This window comes from Neovison vison, chromosome 2 (assembly GCF_020171115.1).
Source record: "Neovison vison isolate M4711 chromosome 2, ASM_NN_V1, whole genome shotgun sequence".
In the NCBI taxonomy this organism is placed as follows: Eukaryota; Metazoa; Chordata; class Mammalia; order Carnivora; family Mustelidae; genus Neogale; species Neogale vison.
This window is the reverse complement of record NC_058092.1, coordinates 5,839,724-5,861,624: the sequence shown is the minus strand read 5'-3', so window position 1 is coordinate 5,861,624 and position 21,901 is coordinate 5,839,724. Positions and strand designations below refer to the sequence as shown.

Sequence of the window (21,901 nt, the reverse complement as noted above, 5' to 3'; positions counted from 1 at the left end):
CTTGGGGAGGAGGGGGGGAGAATCTGCTAAATATAGACCAGTGGGTTTAAACGCTTCTCTTGGCAAGCACTGCAGCCCATAATGCTGTCAATTGGAGAGGACTTCGCCCCCTCTCCTTTCCTTTTTTGCCCAGGCACTAACCCAGTTTAGTCGCCCGTGCTGCGTGCAGTTACAGCACGGAGACGTGAGGTGTGCTGGCTGGGAGGCCTTGTTGTGCGGTGGGTGAGAGCCCCGGGAACAAAACGATAGGGCCCGGCCATTCATGTCCACGTTGCTGCCTCTGTGTTTGCTTGCAAGCAAAGGCGGGAGCTAATTTGCAAGGCTGCCTTTGTAGAGCTGCCTTTTGATCAATGATTGCCTGTGTTAATGTTTCAGCAAGCTATTGATTTCTGCAACAGCTTTTGTTCCCTGAATTTATGTGCAGCGGGTCTCTGCAGCACACACTATGCATGTTTGATTAAAGTTCAATTGACTTCGTTCCTGGTGAGGCCTCTGGCTGCCTCATTCCCTATTTGTAGAACCAAAGCTTTTCCCGACATGTTCTTTTGTTTGTGCTCAAGACCTAGCCACCCATGCAGTCACCAGTATGCAGTTTCTAATCCTCCTAGATTCGCTCCGTTCCAGTGTTGAATCCCTTCGTAGACATTACAGTGGTTGAGAGGCCGCTAATAAAACCTGGCCTGGATTTTTTTTAAGTCAACTTCACAGATGTGTAGTTGGTATGCACACCATTTATACCATAAAAATATACCCACGTTAAGTGCAGTCAGGGCACAGTTCAGGGAGGTCGATAACCGTGCCTCCGTGTAGATAGCACCACTGTCCGTTCGTACGATGCTCCCTTCTACGCAAAAGGTTTCCTCGTGTTCTTTAGCAGGTAGTTTTCTACTTCCTTGTCCCCCAGACTAGGCAATCCCAGCAAACTCGTTTGCTTTTTGGGATTGTAGATTTGCCTTCTCTCTCTCTCTCTCTCTTTTTTTTTTTTTTTAGATTTGCCTTTTCTAGAGTGGAATCATACGGTCCATACCCCTTTGTATCTGGCTGCTTATATCCAGTGTGATGTTTTGAGACTCGTCCCTATTTCCAGGTTGATCAGCAGTTGGTGCATTTTTACTGCCAAGTAGCACCTAGTAGTTGGGCGCACGGTGACCGTTTATCCCTTCTCCCACTGAGAGGTGTTGGAGTGTTTCCAGCTTTTGGCTGCAAAGAGTAAAGTTTCTGTGAGCATCTGGATGAAAGTCTTCGTGTGAGCATATGTTTTTATTTCTTTTGGGTAAATACCTAGGAGGGGGATCAGTTGCGGGGTCATATGGTAGATGTTTGTTTAGCTTTGTAAGAACTGCCAAAGTTTAAAAAGTGGTTGAACCATTTTATAGGCCCACCGTCAGGGTATGAAAGTTCTAGTCACTACCCCATCTTCCTGAATTTGAAACTTATGTTTTCATTTTCCAAACTAGTTTATAGGCCTGTAGTGGAACTCCTTCTGGCTTGGTAGTTTGATCCTTTGTAGTCCGCTAATAGAACCTGTTCTGGACTCCTTTTCCTTATTTTGTTTTGTTTTTAAGATTTTCTTTTTTGTGTGAGAGAATGAGCACAGACAGGGGAGCAGTAACTAGGCAGAGGGAGAAGCAGGCTCCCCGCTGAGCAAGGAGCCCAATGCGGAGCTCACTCCCAGGACCCTGAGATCCTGACCTGAGCCAAAGGCAGACATTTAACCAACTGAGCCACCTAGGTGTCCCCTCCTTTTCCTTGTTTAAAAGGGTTTTTTGTTGTTGTTTTTGTTTTTTTTAAATTTGAGAGAGTGCATGCGGAGTTGTTCATGAGTTTGGGGGGAGGAGCAGAGGGAGAAGCAGACTCTGCGCCGAGCAGGGAGCCCAACTCAGGGCTTATTCCCAGGAACTCGAGATTGAACCTGATTCAACCTGAGTTGAAGGCAGACGAGTAACCACATGAGGTACCCAGGTATCCCTAAAAGCTATTATTTCTTAATTGCTGACAAAATGCTGATGTTTATTTCAATATTAGGTTTCTTTGTCAATGTCCTAGTTTTCTCACACAGTCTAGGAGTACACAGTGCAGGAGTGGAAGTTAAGGTTGAGAACCTATGCTTTTTTCCTGAGCCTTTCTCTGTCTGGCATCTCGCTTTGGGCCAGTACCATAGCCTCAATGAACTCCGGCTTCCCCACTTTTAATCTGCCAGCTATGCTGTCTTTTAAAGCCATTTGAAACTCTTTCAAACATTCCTATTTGAGACATTGAAATACTTTTGACCTTAAACAACACAGGTTAAATGGCTCAGGGTTACTTACAAGCAGATTTATTTTATGTCGTCCAGTACTGTATATATATTTTTCCTTTTTATGATTTTTTTAGTAATTTTTATGATTGTCTTTAGTTTACTGTATTGTAAGAATACAGAAATAATACATAAAACATATGCATTGTGTGTTAATCGACCGCTTATATCATTGGAAAGGTTTCTGGTAAACAGTAGACTCTTAGTTTTAGGGGAGTCAGAAGTTGCACCTGCACTTTGGCTGTGGGCGGCAGCAGGGGGGCACCGGTCCCTCGTAGCCGCGGGAGGCAGTGCTGGCTGCAGCCTAGTGCCGCGTGGAGACATGCGGGCAGCTGTGCCGGTGCCACCCGCTGGCGCTGAGATTTTGGCAGAGACCCTGGTAGCGCCTTCCACCTCACTTTCTCTCCCGTTTTTTATTCCTTCTGTCTCCTGTAGCTTCACATTTCCTCCTACATCCCAGGCCTCTCATCTGCTGGCCCCTAAAATGACTTCAGCTAGAGGAGGCAGTGGGAGGTACCACTTCCTTCCAGGTTTGGGATTGGACCATGATTTACTGTACTGGTTGTCTTTTTGAACTGATAGGGCATGTCACTTTAACAAAGTGTTGAAGGCTGACAGTGACTTCTCTTGGCTTCTGTTCTGTATTTTCTCATAGGAAAACCAGAGTCAGATCAGTTTTATATCAGCATAGGTCTCTTAATCCCCTAGTGGATTTAGGAATTTGTTCCCTTTAGCCAGCCGACACCAAAAGATCAGTAGAGATAAGTGACTTTCCAAGTCAGGAAAATAGGAAGGAAAGAGGCAGGAGCCAGGAGGTTTTCAGTTCATGACCTAGGGGCTCAGAGTGCTTCAGTCACCACAGGGACAAGGGTAGCCTGCGCTTGTAGAGTAGCACGTGATAGCCAACAGCTCAGAAATCCAAGGGCAGGCATCCCTGCATTGTCACTTCTCACTCACGTTCTGTCTCGTGGATCTGAAAAGGGTGGGGTGAGTTTGCAGGCTCTTCTCTGGTGGCGGCTCCTGGCCTTCTGGGCCTGGGGTCATACTTCATCTGTTCGGTATTGGCAGTCACTAGCATTCCATTAAGTGGCCCTTGGAAAGACTGAAACATACTCACGGCTCCAAGAGATACATGGTGTGTGTAGGCTTCTGGAAGCCAGCCGGAAGCTCCTCTGGGATCACAGGCTCCTTTAAGGATCTGACAACAGCTGTGGTCCCACTTCTTAGAAAATGCACAGGCATAGACTCCGACTCTGAGCAGTGAACATTCAACACGCACGGGCTACCTGCTTTGCAAAAGCCATTTCCCCACTTAAAATCTGTCCACTTCTCTACAAACTCACTTCGTATCATTCTAAGGCTCTAGCCATCACCAGCGTCTGTCTGTCACATGGTGTCTGTGCTATCTGTCCACCGCCGTCTCACTGGCACTGGTCTTTCCAGCCAGATCCCAGGTCACCGGAGAACAGAAGCTTCGTGTCTCTCTTGGCTCCTCCCTTCACAGGGCACTGAGCCTTCCCTTCCGTGAGGCAGTGCAGTGCTCTGGCCACCTGCCTCCCACCTTGGGGATACGAGGTTCCCACAGTGGGGCTTCCCAGGATACAGTAGTCAGCCACGCTAATTGATTGTCCATAAGATTGATTCAGTTAGAGAAAATCAATGTGAATTACACACTTTTGCTGTTTTAAGTGGGGTTCTTTGGTCTTTTTTATTTATTTTATTTTTAAAGATTTATTTATTTGACACACAGAGAGAGAGAAAGAGAGAGATCACAAGTAGGCAGAGAGGCAGGCAGGCAGGGGTGGGGGAGGGGAAGCAGGCTCCCGCAGAGCAGAGAGCCCGATGTGGGGCTCGATCCCAGGACCCTGAGATCATGACCTGAGCCGAAGGCTTAACCCACTGAGCCACCCAGGCACCCCTTTCTGTCTTTTAATTCCAGATAAAGATACTTTATCTTGGGATCTTCGTTTTAAGCAATCGATGTTGTGTCAACCAGACTTAGCGGAACATGCCATTCTCCTGTTGGTGTGTGTGGTGTGTCTGCTGGAACCCCTCTCTTATAAAGGTTTATTTATTTGTTTTAAAGAGAGAGCACACACGTGCATGCATGGAGGACCGTGGCAGAGGGAGAGAATTTCAGACAGACTCCCCGCTGAGCGCAGAGCCGAAGGAGGGGCTGGGTCTCAAAGTTGCATTTGGGCTCATACCCCCTTTTTATATGTCTTCCTTCCTTTCTTCCTTCCTTCCTTCCTTTCTTTCTTTCTTTCTTTCTTCTGTTCGTTCGTTCTTGGGATTTCTTGCCTTCCTTTCTGCTGGGCCATGGAAAGAATAGCTCCTTCTGCCCTAAAGGCTGGCCTTGTGACGTACAGCACTGCCCCTCTGCTTCAGCACCACGGTGTCTGTCCCTCAGGGCCTTCCGTTGTCAGGCCTCAGTCTTCACCTTCAGGACGCTGTGTTAGCTTATCCCGATGTGCGCACTCAGATTGGGGTAGAGGCTGTGGAGCAGTTTTCCTGGATCTGGGGTCTCTGTTTTTCCTAACCCCAGCTCGCCACCATCTCAGTTGTTTCCTTTTCTTGTTCCTGGAATAACCTAAGTGGCCAGTCATTTCCTTGTCATACCTATGTGATTTCAGTGGAATGCTGTGAAGAAAACATCTGTACATACACTCTGTTGGAAGGCAAGGATTTTCCTTCTTTTCGATTGTTCATTGGTTTTTCTCCATGGCGTCTGGCACATGGTAGGCGCTCAGCAGGTACTTGTTGAATGAACAAATGTTCTTGAGATCTAGAAATTCTGCTCTGCTGGGCTGAGGGGAGCATCCCATTTCGCCACTTAGTGGGCAGCTCACAGGTGTGTCTAGAGCAAGCACTGCTCCTCTCACGACTGTCCTTTGTCCTCATCTCCAGCACAGCTGTTAGGAACCAGCTCCTGCTCCTGGTGGCAGAGGGCGGGCAGACTGGGTGACCTGGAGAAGGAAAGCCCCTCTGAACTCTTCGGTCACAGCCAGGCTTCTCTCCTGCAGGGGGAGCTGATCACCTTCTATTACTACTGGAAGAAAACCCCCGAGGCAGCCAGCTCCCGGGCCCATCGAAGGCACCGCAGGCAGGCCGTGTTCAGGAGGATCAAGACCCGCACGGCGTCCACACCCGTCAGCACGCCCTCCAGACCCCCCTCCAGCGAGTTCCGTAAGTGAGGGTCTTCACCCACGAGCTGCAGCGCCTTGCCTCCTCTCTGGGCCTGCCCGCACAGGCACCCCTGTCAGGGTACAGGTTGGGGACATAGTGTGTGCTGCACAGCACACTGTGCAGCATAGTGTGAGGGACATAGCAGAGCCTGCACCGGGTGAGCGCTGACTTGGGGATTTGGTAGGAGAGGTTCAGTAATTATTCATGCATTTATTTTTTAAAATAATCTCAACATCATTTTAATTTTTTATGAAAATGTAAGGCTTGACCCTGTCTTGGGGTGTTTTCAGTAACTTTGGAGGTTGTCCACTTAGTGGAAGAGGTACTGTTTGAGTTTTGTTGGTATTGTGTTAGGAATAAGATCAGATTAACACTTCCTTCTTTTTCCTCCTGCTTTATGAAGACCCTCCTCTTGGTCCCAGTATGATGCGCAGTGTAATATGATACCTTCCTAAGTCTTCCCCTCCGCAAACAGCAGTGGGCCCTGCGGTTCTGTCCTGGCCCGGGGCACTCAGCCTGCAGGTTGCTTATGTTGCACGTGCAAACAGGAAATAGTCCACTGGTGCCGGGGTTGTGGGGGGAGGTGTAGGACTCAGTGGGGAGGGAGCTCCTCAGGATGCCTGGATGTGTCCGGGAATTCGTATGGTTGTGCTTCGCTGCCCCCATTCCCAGTTGTGGGCATCAGTGTTTGCCACATCAGGATTCAGATGTGACATCAGTCTCCAAATACAGGGTAGGGCAGACCCTTGGATACCACCCTTCATATGAGTTCTTCGTTCTGTTCACTGGCCCTGAGGAATTCAGAGTGGTCCTTTGTGAACACTGCCCCACCTCAGCCTTCCATGGCCGCTCTGACTGGTGGCTCAGAGCCTGGGGCAGGCCACAGGTCACAGGTGGTCCTGGTCTTGGCCAAGCATGATGGTGTCTCCCCCACCCCTGTTGTATTCCTGCCATGCCCAGTGGACCTGAGTTCAGCCAGCGAGGATGACTTTGACAGTGAGGACAGCGAGCAGGAATTGAAGGGGTACGCCTGCCGCCACTGCTTTACCACCAGTAAGTGGGGATTGGGAGTGCGGGGAGCGTTGGGAGCATTCACTGAGACAGGCCAGGCTCAGGCACGTTCATGTTCTGAACATTTCATGAATCTAGTTAAAGACCTGCCAGAGTGTCATTGGCTTGACATTTGCATTGTGCTTCAGGGTTACCTGAGAAAGCAGAAATCTGTAGCTTTTGTCCCTCCCCTGTTTATAGTCAGTGTGGTCGGGGGGCGGGGGGTACCTGTGTTTCTGGGAAGCCTGCTTCCAGCTCCTCTTGGGCACCATGAGAACTGGGAGGGAACGGATATTCCTGAAATCCTCTCCCACCCTGGGAGAGAGCAAGCAGCAGCCAAGCAAGTGACGGGTGTCTGCCTGAGGCCACGGAAGGGCCCTCACCTGCACCCCTCTGCCCTACTGCAGCCTCCAAAGACTGGCACCACGGGGGCCGGGAGAACATCCTCTTGTGTACAGACTGCCGCATCCACTTCAAGAAATACGGCGAGCTCCCGCCCATTGAGAAGCCCGTGGACCCTCCCCCATTCATGTTCAAACCTGTCAAAGAGGAAGAGGATGGGCTCAGTGGGAAGCATAGCATGAGGACGCGGCGCAGTCGTGGCTCGGTGAGTCCCCAGGGCAGGTGACCCGGCCACTTCAGGTTACTAGGATGCTGGGGCTTGTGCCTCCTGGGAGGCTGGGAAGCCATTGGTTTCAGGTAGAGAACCATCCTCCTTTAAGGAGTGCTTGGCTCAAAGGTATTATTAGTTTTGTCTGTGGGTCTGGAAAGAGCCTCTGCTCTCTCCCTCCCTTGCACTGTCAGTGGGGTACATGTCCTGAGCTTACTTTTACAGAGAACTAACTCATCAGGGTCTTGTTCAGTGCAGGTTCTCCGAGTCCCCCAACTTTCCTCTGGCCCCTGGGCCCACCACCTGGGCATCTCTCGTCTACTTAAAACTTGCAGGAGCTTGCTCTTTTTTCTCCCCCCACAATATTTGATTCAGTTTTCAAAACTTCTGGCACATTTTTCTGCTCACTTGTATAGAGATTCTGTTTTCCAGGTTGGAAATGTGGCAGCAGGGACCTTTGGGAACAAGGGTTTTCCCAGCTTGGGAGTTGGGGATGCCCAAGGGTCTTCCCTGTAACTGGTCTCCCCAGTGACTCTTGCAGGCGTGTAGATGGCACCATCCCCCTGCCTCTGACCCTGCCATCTTGTCAAGGCTGCTGGTGCCCAGGCTGCCTGGGGGTGAACTGATGTGAATCACTGTCCCCCCGTCTCTTCTGCGTGCCATGGCTTTGCAGAAACATGCTCAAGTGCTTGGTGGTTTTAGGAGCTGAGCTATGTTATTTGACACCTTCTCCCCTTGGGTCATACTGTAGGACAAAATCGGCAGGTGTTTGGTTTGGTTTGGGTGAGGAAGTGGGCAGTTCTGTGGAATGAACAGAGCGAGGTGATATGAAGCAGAGTATGTGATCATTCTGGAGAACTTGGCAGAGTAGAGGCCCTCGTGGACTTCTGCCCCCTTAGAAGATCTAGCTTGTTTCTACCCCACAGCCAGGACCATCTCCGGAGAGGAGTGCTTTGGGTTGAGGAATTGCTGTCTTTTCATGTGAACCCACCCATTCAGCCCCTCCTCCCTGAGTTCCGTAGTGACCCCCACACAGCAAGGGGCAGCCAGAGGCGCCTGTTGCTCACCAGAGCCTGGGGTCTGCCATCGTGGCGGTGGCAGGTTCTGTTCCTGGGGATGCTGTGTGTGTGCTGGGCTCTAGTCTCACCAGCCTCCGATTTGGGTGGGCAGATGTCTACACTGCGCAGTGGTCGGAAGAAGCAGCCAGCCAGCCCTGATGGTCGCGCCTCACCCATCAATGAAGACATCCGCTCCAGTGGCCGGAACTCACCCAGCGCTGCCAGCACCTCCAGCAACGATAGCAAAGCCGAGACCGTGAAGAAGTCAGCCAAGGTGAGGTGCCCATCCCCCAGGACACTGGGCCAGCTCGGCCCTGCCCTCTCATTAAAGCCCAGGTTGCTGGGGTTGATGTTCAACTTCCTCAGCTATGGGGCTGCAGGTCGTTCCTGGAGCCTCCCTGGGCATCAGCATTGCCCTAGACTAGGGCTACAGATTGCGGCTTAGGGTCTAGGGTCTGGAGAAACGGGGTCCAGTGCAGGTCCCAGCACTGACCTTTGAGGACTATCTCTGCCTTGAGTTTCCCAAGGCCTCAGGGGCAAAGGATAAGGTGTGATTGGAAAGGTCCCTTCCCCCTAAAGCCAAATTATTTCCACCCCCAGATACTTGTTTCTCCTGACCTCAACTAGTCCCTTCCAGAACATTCTTGCTTCTGGAGATGGAGCTCCGAATTCCAGAGCAATGTGTCAGCGAACCATTATCATTTACCCCTTGGGGCTGATGGGACATCCTCCCTTGTCCTGATGCCCCTCTTGGGCTTTCCCACTGCAGAAGGTGAAGGAGGAAGCCTCATCGCCCCTTAAAAGCAGCAAGCGCCAGCGGGAGAAGGCGGCCTCTGATACGGAGGAAGCCGACAGGACCAGCTCCAAGAAGACGAAAACCCAGGTGAGATGCGCAGCTGAGCCACCGGGACTGTAGCTGGCAGCTAACATCCCTTGAGAGGCCTTGAGCCCAGATCTCCCTGGGGCCTAGCGGTGCCCCGTCTCCTAGGGAGAGACCTAGAGTGGTTTCCGAGAGTGGCCGGGTCAGAGGGTACCTATGGTCCCTGGGGCCAGGCTTGCCACCTTGTGTGCACAGACCTGTGTTGTGTGCCAGGCGCTAGCAACGCAGGGCAGTGAGAGCCTTTGCTGTCCTAGATCCATCCTTCCCATCTCTGGCCCTAGGAGATCAGCCGGCCCAACTCGCCATCAGAAGGCGAGGGAGAGAGTTCGGACAGCCGCAGTGTCAACGATGAGGGCAGCAGTGACCCCAAAGACATCGACCAGGACAATCGCAGCACGTCCCCCAGCATCCCCAGCCCCCAGGACAACGAGAGCGACTCAGACTCTTCGGCCCAGCAGCAGATGCTGCAGGCCCAGCCCCCAGCCTTGCAGGGGGCCCCCAGTGCGGCCCCTCCAGTTCCCTCCACTGTCCCACCAGGAGCCTCGCAGCTCCCCACACCAGGGCCCACGCCCTCTGCCACCTCAGGCCCTCCACAGGGCTCGCCCTCGGCCTCCCAGCCCCCTAGCCAGCCACAGGCTCCGGTGGCTTCTGCTCCCCATGCTCATATCCAGCAGGCACCTGCCCTGCACCCACAGCGCCTGCCCTCACCGCACCCCCCGCTCCAGCCTCTGACCGTGACAGCTGGCCAGACCTCTGCCCCACCTCACAGCCAGCCCCCGCTGCATAGTCAGGGCCCAGGGGGCCCTCACAGCCTTCAGGCCGGGCCCCTGCTGCAGCACCCAGGCCCCCCTCAGCCCTTTGGCCTCCCTCCCCAGGCCTCTCAAGCATCTGCTCTTCCTCATGCCTCCCTGCAGCCCACGGCCTCGCAGTCAGCCCTGCAGCCCCAGCAGCCCCCACGGGAGCAACCCCTGCCACCGGCCCCCTTGGCCATGCCCCACATCAAGCCCCCACCCACCACGCCCATCCCCCAGCTGCCGGCCCCCCAAGCCCACAAGCACCCACCTCACCTCTCAGGGCCCTCGCCCTTCTCCATGAATGCCAACCTCCCCCCCCCTCCAGCACTGAAGCCTCTGAGCTCCCTGTCCACGCACCATCCCCCCTCAGCCCATCCCCCTCCCCTGCAGCTCATGCCTCAGAGCCAGCCCCTGCCCTCCTCCCCTGCACAGCCCCCCGTGCTGACCCAGAGCCAGAGCCTGCCTCCTGCTGCTGCCACTCACCCCCCAGCAGGCCTCCACCAGGTGCCCCCCCAGCCCCCATTTGCTCAGCACCCCTTTGTCCCCGGGGGACCTCCTTCCATCACCCCTCCGACCTGCTCCTCCACCTCCACCCCTCCTGCGGGACCTGGCCCCTCGGCCCAGCCGCCCTGCTCTGCTGCTGTGTCTTCGGGAGGCAGCGGCCCCGGGGGGGCAGCCTGCCCACTCCCCTCCGTCCAGATCAAGGAAGAGGCTCTGGATGATGCTGAGGAGCCCGAGAGCCCGCCTCCCCCGCCGAGGAGCCCGTCCCCCGAGCCCACTGTGGTGGACACCCCCAGCCATGCCAGCCAGTCAGCCAGGTACTAGCTTCCCAGGAATGCGGGCACAGCCAGGGCAGAGACAGGCTGGGCAGCTGGGGCAGGCGGAGGCCTTGGCAGGGCCCCAGCGAGAGATGTGGCCTTCTTTAGGTTCTACAAACATCTGGACCGTGGTTACAACTCGTGTGCGCGGACAGACCTGTATTTCATGCCTCTGGCGGGATCCAAACTGGCCAAGAAGAGGGAGGAGGCCATCGAAAAGGCCAAACGGGAGGCTGAGCAGAAAGCACGAGAGGAGCGGGAGCGCGAGAAGGAGAAGGAGAAAGAGCGCGAGCGGGAACGAGAGCGGGAGCGGGAGGCAGAGAGATCAGCCGTGAGTTGGGGATCCACCAGGCCACGGGGGTGGGGGGGGGGTCCCCTCCCCAGCTCTGCTCTGCGGCTCACTTTCTCCGGTGCACAGCACAGCCCAGCCCCATCCAGGGCACGAGGGAAGCTGCAGGCACAAAGCAGACGGTTCAGCAGGGGCTGGACCGTGTCCTTGAGGCCCAAGCTTGTCCATGGCTGTGGCCGGGGCTTGCTCTTGTCGCGGCGGACGGACCACCTTGGCTGGCGGGTACGGGATAGCAGCAGGGCTGGGCTCGGCTCTGCAGAGTGAGTGCCTGCCCCTCACAGCCTTCTCTTCCTTCAGCAGAAGGCGTCCAGCTCGGCCCACGAAGGCCGCCTCAGCGACCCCCAGCTCAGTGGTCCCGGCCACCTGCGGCCATCCTTTGAGCCGCCACCGACCACCATCGCCGCGGTGCCTCCGTACATCGGGCCCGACACGCCTGCCCTTCGGACTCTGAGCGAGTACGCTCGGCCTCACGTCATGTCGCCCACCAACCGCAACCACCCCTTCTACATGCCCCTCAACCCCACTGACCCTCTGCTGGCCTACCACATGCCCGGCCTCTACAATGTGGACCCCACCATCCGGGAGCGGGAGCTCCGGGAGCGGGAGATCCGGGAGCGGGAGATCCGGGAGCGGGAGCTGCGGGAGAGGATGAAGCCAGGCTTCGAGGTGAAGCCCCCGGAGCTGGACCCCTTGCACCCAGCCACCAACCCCATGGAGCACTTCGCCCGGCACAGCGCCCTCACCATCCCCCCCACGGCGGGCCCCCACCCTTTCGCTTCTTTCCACCCGGGCCTGAACCCCCTGGAGAGGGAGAGACTGGCCCTGGCGGGCCCCCAGCTGCGGCCCGAGATGAGCTACCCCGACAGACTGGCGGCCGAGCGGATCCACGCGGAGCGCATGGCGTCGCTGACCAGCGACCCTCTGGCCCGCCTGCAGATGTTCAACGTGACCCCGCACCACCACCAGCACTCCCACATCCACTCCCACCTCCACCTCCACCAGCAGGACCCCCTCCACCAAGGTGGGTGCCCCTGGGGCGGGGCTGGGAGGGCGCTGTGGGGTGAGTTCTGGGGTGACGGGACGCAGGCCGGAGACGGAGCCGCTCTCCGCACGCGGAGGCAGTTCTTTCCGAAGGGAGTCCTTCCTTCCTGCCGGAGCGGAGGGCAGTCGGCCTCGGCGCGGGGTCCTCTCGCCGCCTCCCTCCCCCGCAGCCTTCATCTCCGCCCCGCCCCTCAGTTCTCCAGAGCGCTGAGTCACCCTGGGGCCCTCTGCTTCTGGTCTCCTGGAGGAAGCTGGGGTTCTTGGCCCTGGGCCTCCAGTGCCAGGGAGAGCGGGAAGCGACCTGTGCTCGCTGAGTCCCGTTAAAGGCGGGAGCTGGGGCCTGAGGAGCGGGGCAGGGCGTTGGAGCCCAGGCGGAGGCCCTGGGGTATCTTTCAGTGAGAACTTAAAGAACAGCCCTCCTGTTTTCTCTTGGGGTACAGGGCCTGGGCTTTTCCTGGCTCATCTGGTGAGGGCCAGCCAGTGCTCTCCACTCTGGGAGTGAGCTCCCAAAGGTCTGCCGACTGGCCAGCTGGGCCGAAGGCAGAGACCGGCATAGCCGGAGTCCCTGCTCCGTCTACAGCTCTGCAGACCTGCTGGATGGGGCGGGAGGAGTTGGGCCTGTGCCCTGCACCCAAGGCCTGCCATGGCGTCCACAGAGCACAGCCCACATGTAGGACTTCTGAGTGGGCAGACCTGCCCCCGTGCTGGGGAGGAGGGTGACTGCTAGGGCGACCCCTGGCTCTCTGCGTACCCAGCCCCGATTCGGGAGCCTGGACTCTGTTCAGGCAGATGGTTCTGGAGAAGCCCGGGAGCTGTCACTTTCACTCTACAGTCCTGACACCTGGAGCCTTGAGGCCACCCGGCATGGGCCGTCTGAGCCCTGGTGTCACCAGGGGGTGTGTCTCAACCAGCTGTTTGAGAGTAGGCAGTCATCCGTCCATACGACATTCATCCGCTGGACAGATAGTCACAGAGCACCTGGCGTACGTCCGGCACAGTTTTAGATGCTGACAACAAGCCCGTCCGCTTTTCCGTCCCAACGCAGAGGCAGTCAGCCAGTGCATCTCGGGGTGTGGAGAGCAGTCAGGGTTCTGGAGGACAGCTAACCGGGGGAGGGAACGGGAGCTGGGAGGAAGGCTGCCGTGAGAAAGCCTGGTCAAGAAGGTAACTGTGGGGCGCCTGGGTGGCTCAGTGGGTTAAGCCGCTGCCTTCGGCTCAGGTCATGATCTCAGGGTCCTGGGATTGAGTCCTACATCGGGCTCTCTGCTCAGCAGGGAGCCTGCTTCCTCCTCTCTCTCTCTGCCTGCCTCTCTGCCTACTTGTGATCTGTCTCTGTCAAATAAATAAATAAAATCTTTAAAGAAAAAAAAAAAAAAGAACGTAACTGTGGAGCAGGCTTGACGGGCCTGGGAGGAGAAAGTGGGGCTTAGTGAGCCGCCTCCCTGCTCACAGGACAGGGCATCTGGCCGCTCCCACTCTGCTGACCCCTGTGGGTTCTGTGGGTGAAGGGCCAGGGAGGAGGCTCTGGGCAGTGTTGCCCGTCCAGCCGACAGCTGGGGTGAGACACGCTGGCTGTAGCACGACTGGAGTGACCCCGGGTCCCCTGCGGACCTGGCAGGTGCACGGCAGGCCTCAGGCGTTCGGCCAAGTGGGCTCTGATGAGCAGAGTCCTCAACAAAACAGCGGGGGGGAGACTGCCTTAGGGGTGCTCGGGAAGGAGCAGCCCTAAACTGACGTGTGTCAGTTTACTTCCGTGTTACGTTCTGGAACTTTGCTGCAGGTTGGGGAGGGGGTAGCCACTCTGGGTCAGCACTTGGTGGCCCTGGTGGCCAGGAGCTGGCTGTGGTTGAGGAGGAGGTCACTGGTAATTACGGCCGAGGAGGGCGGACAGGGAGGGAGCCCCAGAGCCCTGCTCCGCATGCAATCTGGATTTCTGCCCCTCTTCCAGGCTCAGCAGGCCCAGTGCACCCACTGGTTGACCCCCTGACCGCTGGTCCTCACCTGGCTCGCTTTCCCTACCCCCCTGGCACTCTCCCCAACCCTCTGCTTGGACAGCCCCCCCATGAGCACGAGATGCTTCGTCATCCAGTTTTTGGTAAGAACGCGCCTGGGGGAGGAGGGGGCAGGGTGAGAGCTGGGTGGGTCTCTGATGTCCCCTTCGGTCAGTCATTCGTCGGCCTATTCAACAAATCACCTCCTGGAGCCGGGCAGGCAGACCCTTGCCCTCAGAGAGCTGGGGCGGAGCAGTATAAGGGCATCCCTGGAGCCAGGACAAGGACAGTGTGATGGGAAGGAGGGACAGAGCGCTGGAGCCCAGCTGAGGGCTCAGGGTGGGGCTCCTGAAGCAGTAAGAGGCCGAGTCCTGAAACCTTGAGGACCAGGGGGTGTATATTCCATCTTCTCCTCCCCTCCGCCCCCAGGGTCAGGGATCGGGGGGGGGGGCGCTTTGGGCCTTCTCTCTCTCTCTCTCTCTCTCTTTCTCTCTCTCTCTCTCGGGGTGGGGGTGGGGGCGCTCTGCTGCACAGGTCCCTCGCGCCTCCCCTCAGGAGCCTGGCTCCTGACCTGACAGCCTTGCCGGCCCCCTCGCTCCCTGGCCACCTCCATGGCCTTTCTGGATCGAAGGCTCTTCTGTGTTTGGCAGGTACCCCCTACCCCCGAGACCTGCCCGGGGCCATCCCACCCCCCATGTCTGCAGCCCACCAGCTGCAGGCCATGCACGCCCAGTCAGCAGAGCTGCAGAGACTGGCCATGGAGCAGCAGTGGCTGCACGGACACCCCCACATGCATGGCGGCCACCTACCAAGTCAGGAGGACTATTACAGGTGAGGTGGGGAGGGGCCAGCACGGTGGGGTGGGGGGTGCTCTCCGTCTGAGCCCAGGCTCCCCCATGCCCCACCTAGGGGCTCCCACGTACCCCACCTGGGGGATGCCGGCCCAGCCTAACGATCGCCCCTCCTGGCGGTGCCCATGGCGCTCCTTCCATATCAGCAAGTGCCAGACCCCCTCCCAGTGGCTCTGCGGGCCCAGGCCTCTGGCCTCTGGTCTCTGGGGACTCGGACAGAGCCATCTTGGTGGGAGGGAGGGGCAGAGGAGGGTCGTCATGCACGCCTAACCCACCTGCCCGGGCCTGGTGCTGAATACTTTCTCTTTCTGTTTGCTTTCTAGTCGACTGAAGAAAGAAGGTGACAAGCAGTTATAAGTTATTTATTTGTTAGCGCTGGCTGTGGAAACCCCAATTCTTGGGGGGAGAAACAGGACTTTTTACATACAATATGAGCTACAAAAGCAAAAAGAATATCTTCTAAAGATTTCTTTATATATTTAAAAACCCCACAACTAAAAATGTTATCAGCATAATAGTGTTTGTTTGTAGAGAGGATTCCTCGAGACTGGTTTGGGTGCTCCTGCATGACAGTCCCCCAGAAACTTAGTGAGTCCTGGACTGGACTGAACATTCAGAAAACTTTCCCTGCAATCTTGGGGTTTGGCTTTAGTTTTCTTTTCCTTCCTTGATTTCTTGGTAGGTGCTAGAATCCAGTACACACCCTTCACTGTGCGTGCAGACACACTCAGTTACGTGTGTTCCAGAACCCACGAGGTTTGCAGATAGGTGGCATATGAGTTTGGAATCCAAGAGCTATAATTTTTAAAAAAAACTTTTATTTTAATACATTGTAGGAGATCTTCATAATTTGAGAAAGTTCTGCAGCATGGCTTTTTATGTCTGTAAATAAATAATTTTAGAATGGCATTTTTTTTCTTCCACAAACTATTCTGATCTATTTTTTCCAGCCATGTCACTAATTGTGAATTCCTACCAGCTATTGACAGAATACAGAGTTGATTTTTTAATAAAAAGTTATATATAATTATCCCTTTAATTAAAGGGAACAGATGGGCGTTACTAATTGCAATCGGGCAGAGGCTTGGGACGTGGTGCCGTCGCAGCAGGGAGCACCCGGGGGTCTGCAGGGACGGTGTGACAGACCGTTGCTTTGTTTTGCTGCCTTGATTTTCACTTCCGTCTGTTTCTAGCTTGGGCTTTGCCAGAAGTGCAGGTATCTGTTAGATGAAACCGTCCTTCTTTTGTTCCAGGAGTGCAGGAGTTAAGTGTCCACCTTGTTCTGTCTCTGCAGGATAGAAAGCACATGTTTCTGTGTGTCTGATTGTAGAATCCCTTATAGGTTTCTGTGCACACACGTTTGGTTGTTCTGGATGAACTGCCTTTTTAAATACTCTGACAATTTCACAAACATTCTAAAAAATTCAAGAAAACACGATTCCCTGCAAAGAACTCCTCACACACCGCTTGCCAAAGGAATCTGAGAAAAAACCCTGCCCTGTGTGTGTCATCATTGGGGTCCTCCCGTGGGGAGGCCAGGTCCTCTGGCCATGCAGCTGGAGGCCTCGGAGTTGGCACGGTTGTGGGTGGCGGCCTGCGCACCTCCCCCAGGAGGCGGTCCATGCACGGTGACCCACATCACATGGGGACACCATCTTGAGTCCCACCGTTCCTCCTGGGGGCAGGAGCAGGAGTCGCAGCTGCCGACAATGAGGAGGCAGGCTTCCTTCCACCTGGGAGCTGCCAGCCCGAGGGCTCCGGCCGGTCTGCGGAGCGCCCACCCTTCCTTTCTGAGTCGCGGGAATGGTGTGCTTTCTCCAGGGCGGGGGACCTGGGGATGTCTGCACCCGGGGATTCGGCCTCCCATCTGGGTGCGGTCTTCTCTGTTCCTCCCCCTTCAGACTCGTGAGGGCTGCTTCTGCCATTGCGTGTGGTAGTCCCAGCGGAGAATGGCCAGACAAGACAGAGCGCCCGGGGCTCGGGGGTATGGGGTGCGCCAGGACTGGAGCTCAGTTCGGGTGTTGGACGCGCCAGAGGCTGGCGCGTTGACCCAGAAGCCAGCAGGCAGATTTCGGGTTCTGGACTCAAACCTGCATCGGGGGCATTTCCAGTTTCTACTTAAACTGTTTGGTTTCAGTTGGGACAGACAGGATTGTTTTGTCTGCTGGGAATATTCTGGAAATGTTTGTCGTTTTCCTCTTTCATTTTCTCCCGTTCCATTTCTGCCTTAACTTCAGCTCCTTAGAGGGAGGCAAGCTCAAAGGAGCCCTGTGTCCCCAGACTCGGTGTGCGTGGGCAGGAGGCGCTTGTTTCCTCTGGGGGCAGGGCCGGCCCGAGGCCCCCACCTCCTCCACATCTTTGTTTTCCTTTCGGTGGAACACGGTGCCTGCCACTCAGTTAGACCTTCTTGACCGCCTCTCTGTGTCACCCATTTTTCCAAAGAAGAGACAGAGTGAAGTACTTGCCGGTCTCTACTTGAAGACTGTCTGAAGGTGTTTTCTCGTTAGGTTTCGGTTCTCCCCCCACATCCCAAGGTGAAGCACCGAGATTCCGCCGTTTGAGAACCTTCGACCTGAGACCCTCACTGGGTCAGCTACGGTGTGTTCAGGAGGCCCCAGACCTTCACGGTGTCTTTGAAGCCCGACCCCTTGGTTTCCTTTTGGATTTTCTTTCCTTTTGTTTGAAGTTTGGTTTGGCTTCTCCGTGTCCTGTACGCGTCTTGTCGAATGTTGTCGGGATTGATCTTGGCGCTTCGCTGTGGCAGCAGAGCGGAGTGTACATTCTGGCTCGCGACGTTTATATATATCTTGAAGCGAAATGTATATATGAGTAGTTTGCCATGAGATAACACAGTGTAAACAGAGTAGACACCCAGAGATCGTGACTTCTGTGTTCTCTCCATTTGAGTATTTTGTAATTTTTTTGAGATATTTGTGGACATAAATAAAACCAAGCTACACCGCAGCGGCTGGGTGCGGACCAGTGGCCTGTGTCTCATTCCTGGGGCGGGGGGGAGAGCTTGGCAGCTGCCCCTACCTTAGTCCCCCAGGCTGGGGATGGGGCAGAGGAGAGAGTTGGGGTCTCCGCTGTTTCCGGCTCCATGTTTGCCTACCCTCCAAAGCGGCTTCCAGAAAGATGATTCTCTGCGGTGTCTGGTGGGAAGGGTTTCTCTCCGTGCTCACAGGGGTGCTCCGACCTCCGGCTGGAGATTGTTGGCGCCCGCAGGGAGCATACCCACGCAGCAGAACGGGCCTGGGGGAGGAGGACACTAGCGCCGGGGACATCCTCTCCTCACTCAGATCTCTTTCTCCCCCTGCCACTTGCCCACACTTCTAATTTGTGACCCTCTACGGTGAATGGGCATATAGCTCCTTCCCTGCTTGGAGGACAGGTTTGAAGCTACCCACCGGTGCAGTGGCCTCCTCCAGCCATCCCCTCCCTGCCCTGCCAGCGCGTCAGCCCATGCTCAGAGCTGCCCTCCGGTGTCCCGATGCAGTCTAGCGCCCGAGGGCAGAGCGAGGCAGCCGATGGCTGGGAGGGTGTGGATGTGGCCGGGAGGGGCAGCAGGCATCGGAACGGATTCCGGCTCAGCTTTCGGAGACGTCAAGGGCATTTTCCTAAAGCTTCAAGACTACCACTGCAAGTTTATATGCTCACCTTTCCGTCTGGAGTATGGGCTTCCAGATGCCCTGGGAGACGGAGCAAGAGCGACCCTGTTGAACGGGGCTGACTGCCTGGTGGTGGCAAAAGCCTGGGGAGTGGCTCATGTCACTGCCTAGTTGAGGGCGGGACAGTTCTGCCACGCAAGAGGACCCTGAGGGGCATACCCACTGACGGCCCTAGAGGCAGGTCTGTGTTCTCTGACGGCAGGCATCCTGCTCAGCAACTTGGGTGGTCGGGGGGATAGAGTTGAGGGGTCTGCCAGAGTAGGCATAGGGGGCACAAGTGACGGTCATTCTGGATCGTGGATGAGAAAACGGGAGTGGCAGGGGGTGCAGAGGGAAGGGGGAGCGGCCAGAGCCGCCTTTGCCGGTTTCTTACCTAGAGCGCGCCCTCTCTGACCGTAGCGTCAGGCCTAGACCTACGAACTACAAGTTCCAGACAGGTTGAAGGATCAGGCTGCGGTGTCTGTGAATGGGTACTTAGATTGATGCTGCAGAAAGACCCTTGGATCAGAGCTGCTCAGGCCGTAGCTGTCAGGTGTGGACAGCTGTGGCCATTGTCCCTGCCCTGCCCTGCCGCCTTCTGAGGCAGAGAGCCTGCGGCAATGATCGTCTGCTGCTGGATCCATGGGGAGGACGAAGCCACTGGGGCCCTGGCTGTGCCCTCGCCTCTCGCCACCTGGATGAACGGGCATTGGTGTCCCCGTGGATGGACCCTCGGCTTGGGCTGAGGTCCCGGTGGCTCCACAGCCCCTCTGGTTAGGGAGCTGAGAAGCGTGAGCTACGAAATGGCACCCGGCAGGGCTGGGTGCGTGGTCGCCGTGTTGACAAATGCCTACGGTAAGTCCAAGGGAACTGGGCAGCTCAGCGAGGCGCCACCTGTGCGAACTGAGGCCACTTACGCACAGGGCAGGGACGCACAACAGCATCAGCAGTGACCTCCCATGCTGACACGGAGTTACAAGACCTTCAAATGCCAGGAACGCGGAGCCGAACACATGCAGGTGCAGTGGCTAACGAGGGACGGGAAGGGCTGGAGTCCTTCTGCCCAGAAGCTCATGGGAGCCTGAGCGGCGTGACCCAGCGCCAACACAGACTTTAGTGGCCGCCCTCGGCCTCTCCCGGCCAACCCACTCAGCTCCTGGACTCAAAAGCTGTGGAATCCTAACAAGACCAGTTACACCAGACAGCCGGGGTCAAGCCGCAGGCCCCAGGACCAGTAGAAGTATCTATCCTGCACTAGACCTCTGAGCTGTGGAGACATCAAGGGGCAGAGGGACCCTGGGCCTCCCTGCCTCCCTCCCAGGGCGACTCCGCAGACCAGCCTGCCGGGGGAGGTGGCCGCGGGGCTGGCTGTCCAACGGGCTGCCTCGGGCTGCTGGAGAACGTGAGCTCTGGAAGCCTGGGACTCGTGTCGGGCAGGGCCCCCGGGAGGCAGGCTGTCGGAGCTGCAGTCTCTTGTGGCTGAAGCCCGTGGCCCGGGAACGGCAAGTGCTTCAGCACAGGGCTTGCCCACATCCCTGGTTCTCTGTTATGCAGTTCCCGGCCCGTAGAGGTCTCCGTATCTGTGGTGTCCCCTCACTGGGTCCCGGGCTGCCCCAGGGGGTTCTGGCAGCTTGCCTTCCAGACTCCGAATCTCTGACCTAGGGCGGCTCTTCGATGGCAGTCTTTGCCAAGAACAGCTTGCAAGTCTTGGGTAATTGTTTCCTTCTGGCATATTAGGGACCCAGGCCGCAGAAGCTGCGCCTGCATCCCCCGACCCCGACCGGGGTTCCAGGCGTGGAAGGCACTTGCTTTGCAAACGTTTGCTGACCGAGAATGAACAGGCCCCCTCAGGGGAGGGCTCCTCAGTGCACCGACCGGGTGTGCTGTTGAGTCGTAGGCCTGGGTGACCAGAGAGAAGGGCCTTTGGCCCCATTCACAAAGCTGGTCGCTACTGGGGCACCTGAAGTGACCCTCTTAAGTTTCTCTCAATCCTGCCATCCTCTGGCTCTGGCCCTGGTCTGCCCCATTCAATGTTTGGGTCGGGGGAGGGCATCTGCTTCACCGTGGTCAACCCTGCAATGTGGACACCCATTGTAGACAAATAGACTAAAAGCAGGACCTTAATGCCCTAGAAGACCTTCCAGCCTATGGCGGGCACGGTGTTTAAGAGCTGATGTCTTCTGTGTACCTGTCCCCCAGCTGTCTGTCCAAGGTCGCCCCTGCTCCTCTTTTGCCCGGGCTCTGCTGTGCTTCACGCCGCAGAAGAGGCCACTCCTGGTTCCGACCACCAGGTGGCGGCGTCCGTAAAGCCCTGGTGGCGTTCTTCCCCTCACAGGGCCTGCAGGGACAGGTCACAGCAGAAGCGTGGGAGACAGATGGCCGGAAAGGGGGCCGAGGGCTGCGGGTGGCACGGGTTGGGCCCAGCACGGATGTTACGGCAGGGAAGGCTGTTGGGAGGCCAGGAGGTGTGTGTCTGCGGTTTTCAGCTGTATTCCCCACGCTGGGCCATACACTGTAGGTGCTCAGCAAACTCTGGCTGAGTGACGGTCACCCCATGATCACCTCAGCCGTGGTGATTTCCAGCATGATGGCCCTTGAAGCCCCCCGAGAGTTCCCCTAAGCCACCACTGCCCTAAGGGTCCTGTACCCCAAGTATGCCCCCATCTCAGGTCATCTCCTCTCCTTTGAGTCTTTCAGGAAGAGAGTCCTCAGGGGCCCTCCGACCTGCTCACGGCCAGGACGACGGCATAGCGTCCGCAGACCCTGCATGCGTGACCTGGAGGTCCCTGAAGCTGAGCGCCCCACTACATAGCAGGCCCTGGCCATTGTCAGTTCTGTCACATTCCCTCAAAACCTGTGACCCAAGGCACCCGGGCGGCTCAGTCGGTTAGGCAACTGCCTTTGGCTCAGGTTGTGATCCTGGGGTCCTGGGATCGAGCCCCACATCGGGCTCCCTGTTCTGTGGGGAGCCTGCTTCTCCCTCTCCCTCTGCCTGCCACTCCCCCTGCTTGTGCTCTCTGCGTCTCTCTGTCAAATAAGTAAATAAAATCCTTTAAAAACCTGTGACCCAGTGTGACGGGCACCTTGACCAGTCCCCGTATCCCAGCCCAGGATCTAGGGTTAGTCCAACAGTCTGGGAAGATAGAAACCAGACAGGTGAAGCCTGTGGTTTCACAACTGGCCCCCTGGCCCCAAGTTCAGTGTCTGCTGTAGATGCTGTGGGCCGCAGGCAGACGCACTGGTGTGTGCATTCCCGCGCAGCAGCAAAGGGCGAGAGCCCATTTTCCAAGTTTGCTGAGTGGAAAGTTAGGAATGGCATCAGTCAGGAGT

The 21,901-nt window shown here is 56.5% G+C and overlaps 1 protein-coding gene across 5 annotated transcripts in view; it reads left to right on the top strand.

Annotated features, from left to right (window-relative positions):
* Positions 1-17,888, top strand: part of RERE (arginine-glutamic acid dipeptide repeats) — a 428,379-nt gene extending 410,491 nt beyond the window's left edge. For 4 of the 5 annotated variants that reach the window (XM_044237096.1, XM_044237092.1, XM_044237093.1 and 1 more), the window contains 11 exons: positions 5,320-5,482; positions 6,443-6,535; positions 6,940-7,139; positions 8,313-8,474; positions 8,970-9,083; positions 9,362-10,692; positions 10,801-11,023; positions 11,339-12,062; positions 14,031-14,177; positions 14,724-14,904; positions 15,248-17,888. In XM_044237096.1, coding sequence (XP_044093031.1) covers positions 5,320-5,482; positions 6,443-6,535; positions 6,940-7,139; positions 8,313-8,474; positions 8,970-9,083; positions 9,362-10,692; positions 10,801-11,023; positions 11,339-12,062; positions 14,031-14,177; positions 14,724-14,904; positions 15,248-15,281 — 3,372 coding nt within the window. In that variant the 3' untranslated portion in view covers positions 15,282-17,888. The remainder of the gene's footprint in view (positions 1-5,319; positions 5,483-6,442; positions 6,536-6,939; positions 7,140-8,312; positions 8,475-8,969; positions 9,084-9,361; positions 10,693-10,800; positions 11,024-11,338; positions 12,063-14,030; positions 14,178-14,723; positions 14,905-15,247) is intronic. The other variant, XM_044237094.1, reaches the window with a different exon arrangement.
* The last annotated feature ends 4,013 nt before the right edge of the window (positions 17,889-21,901 follow it).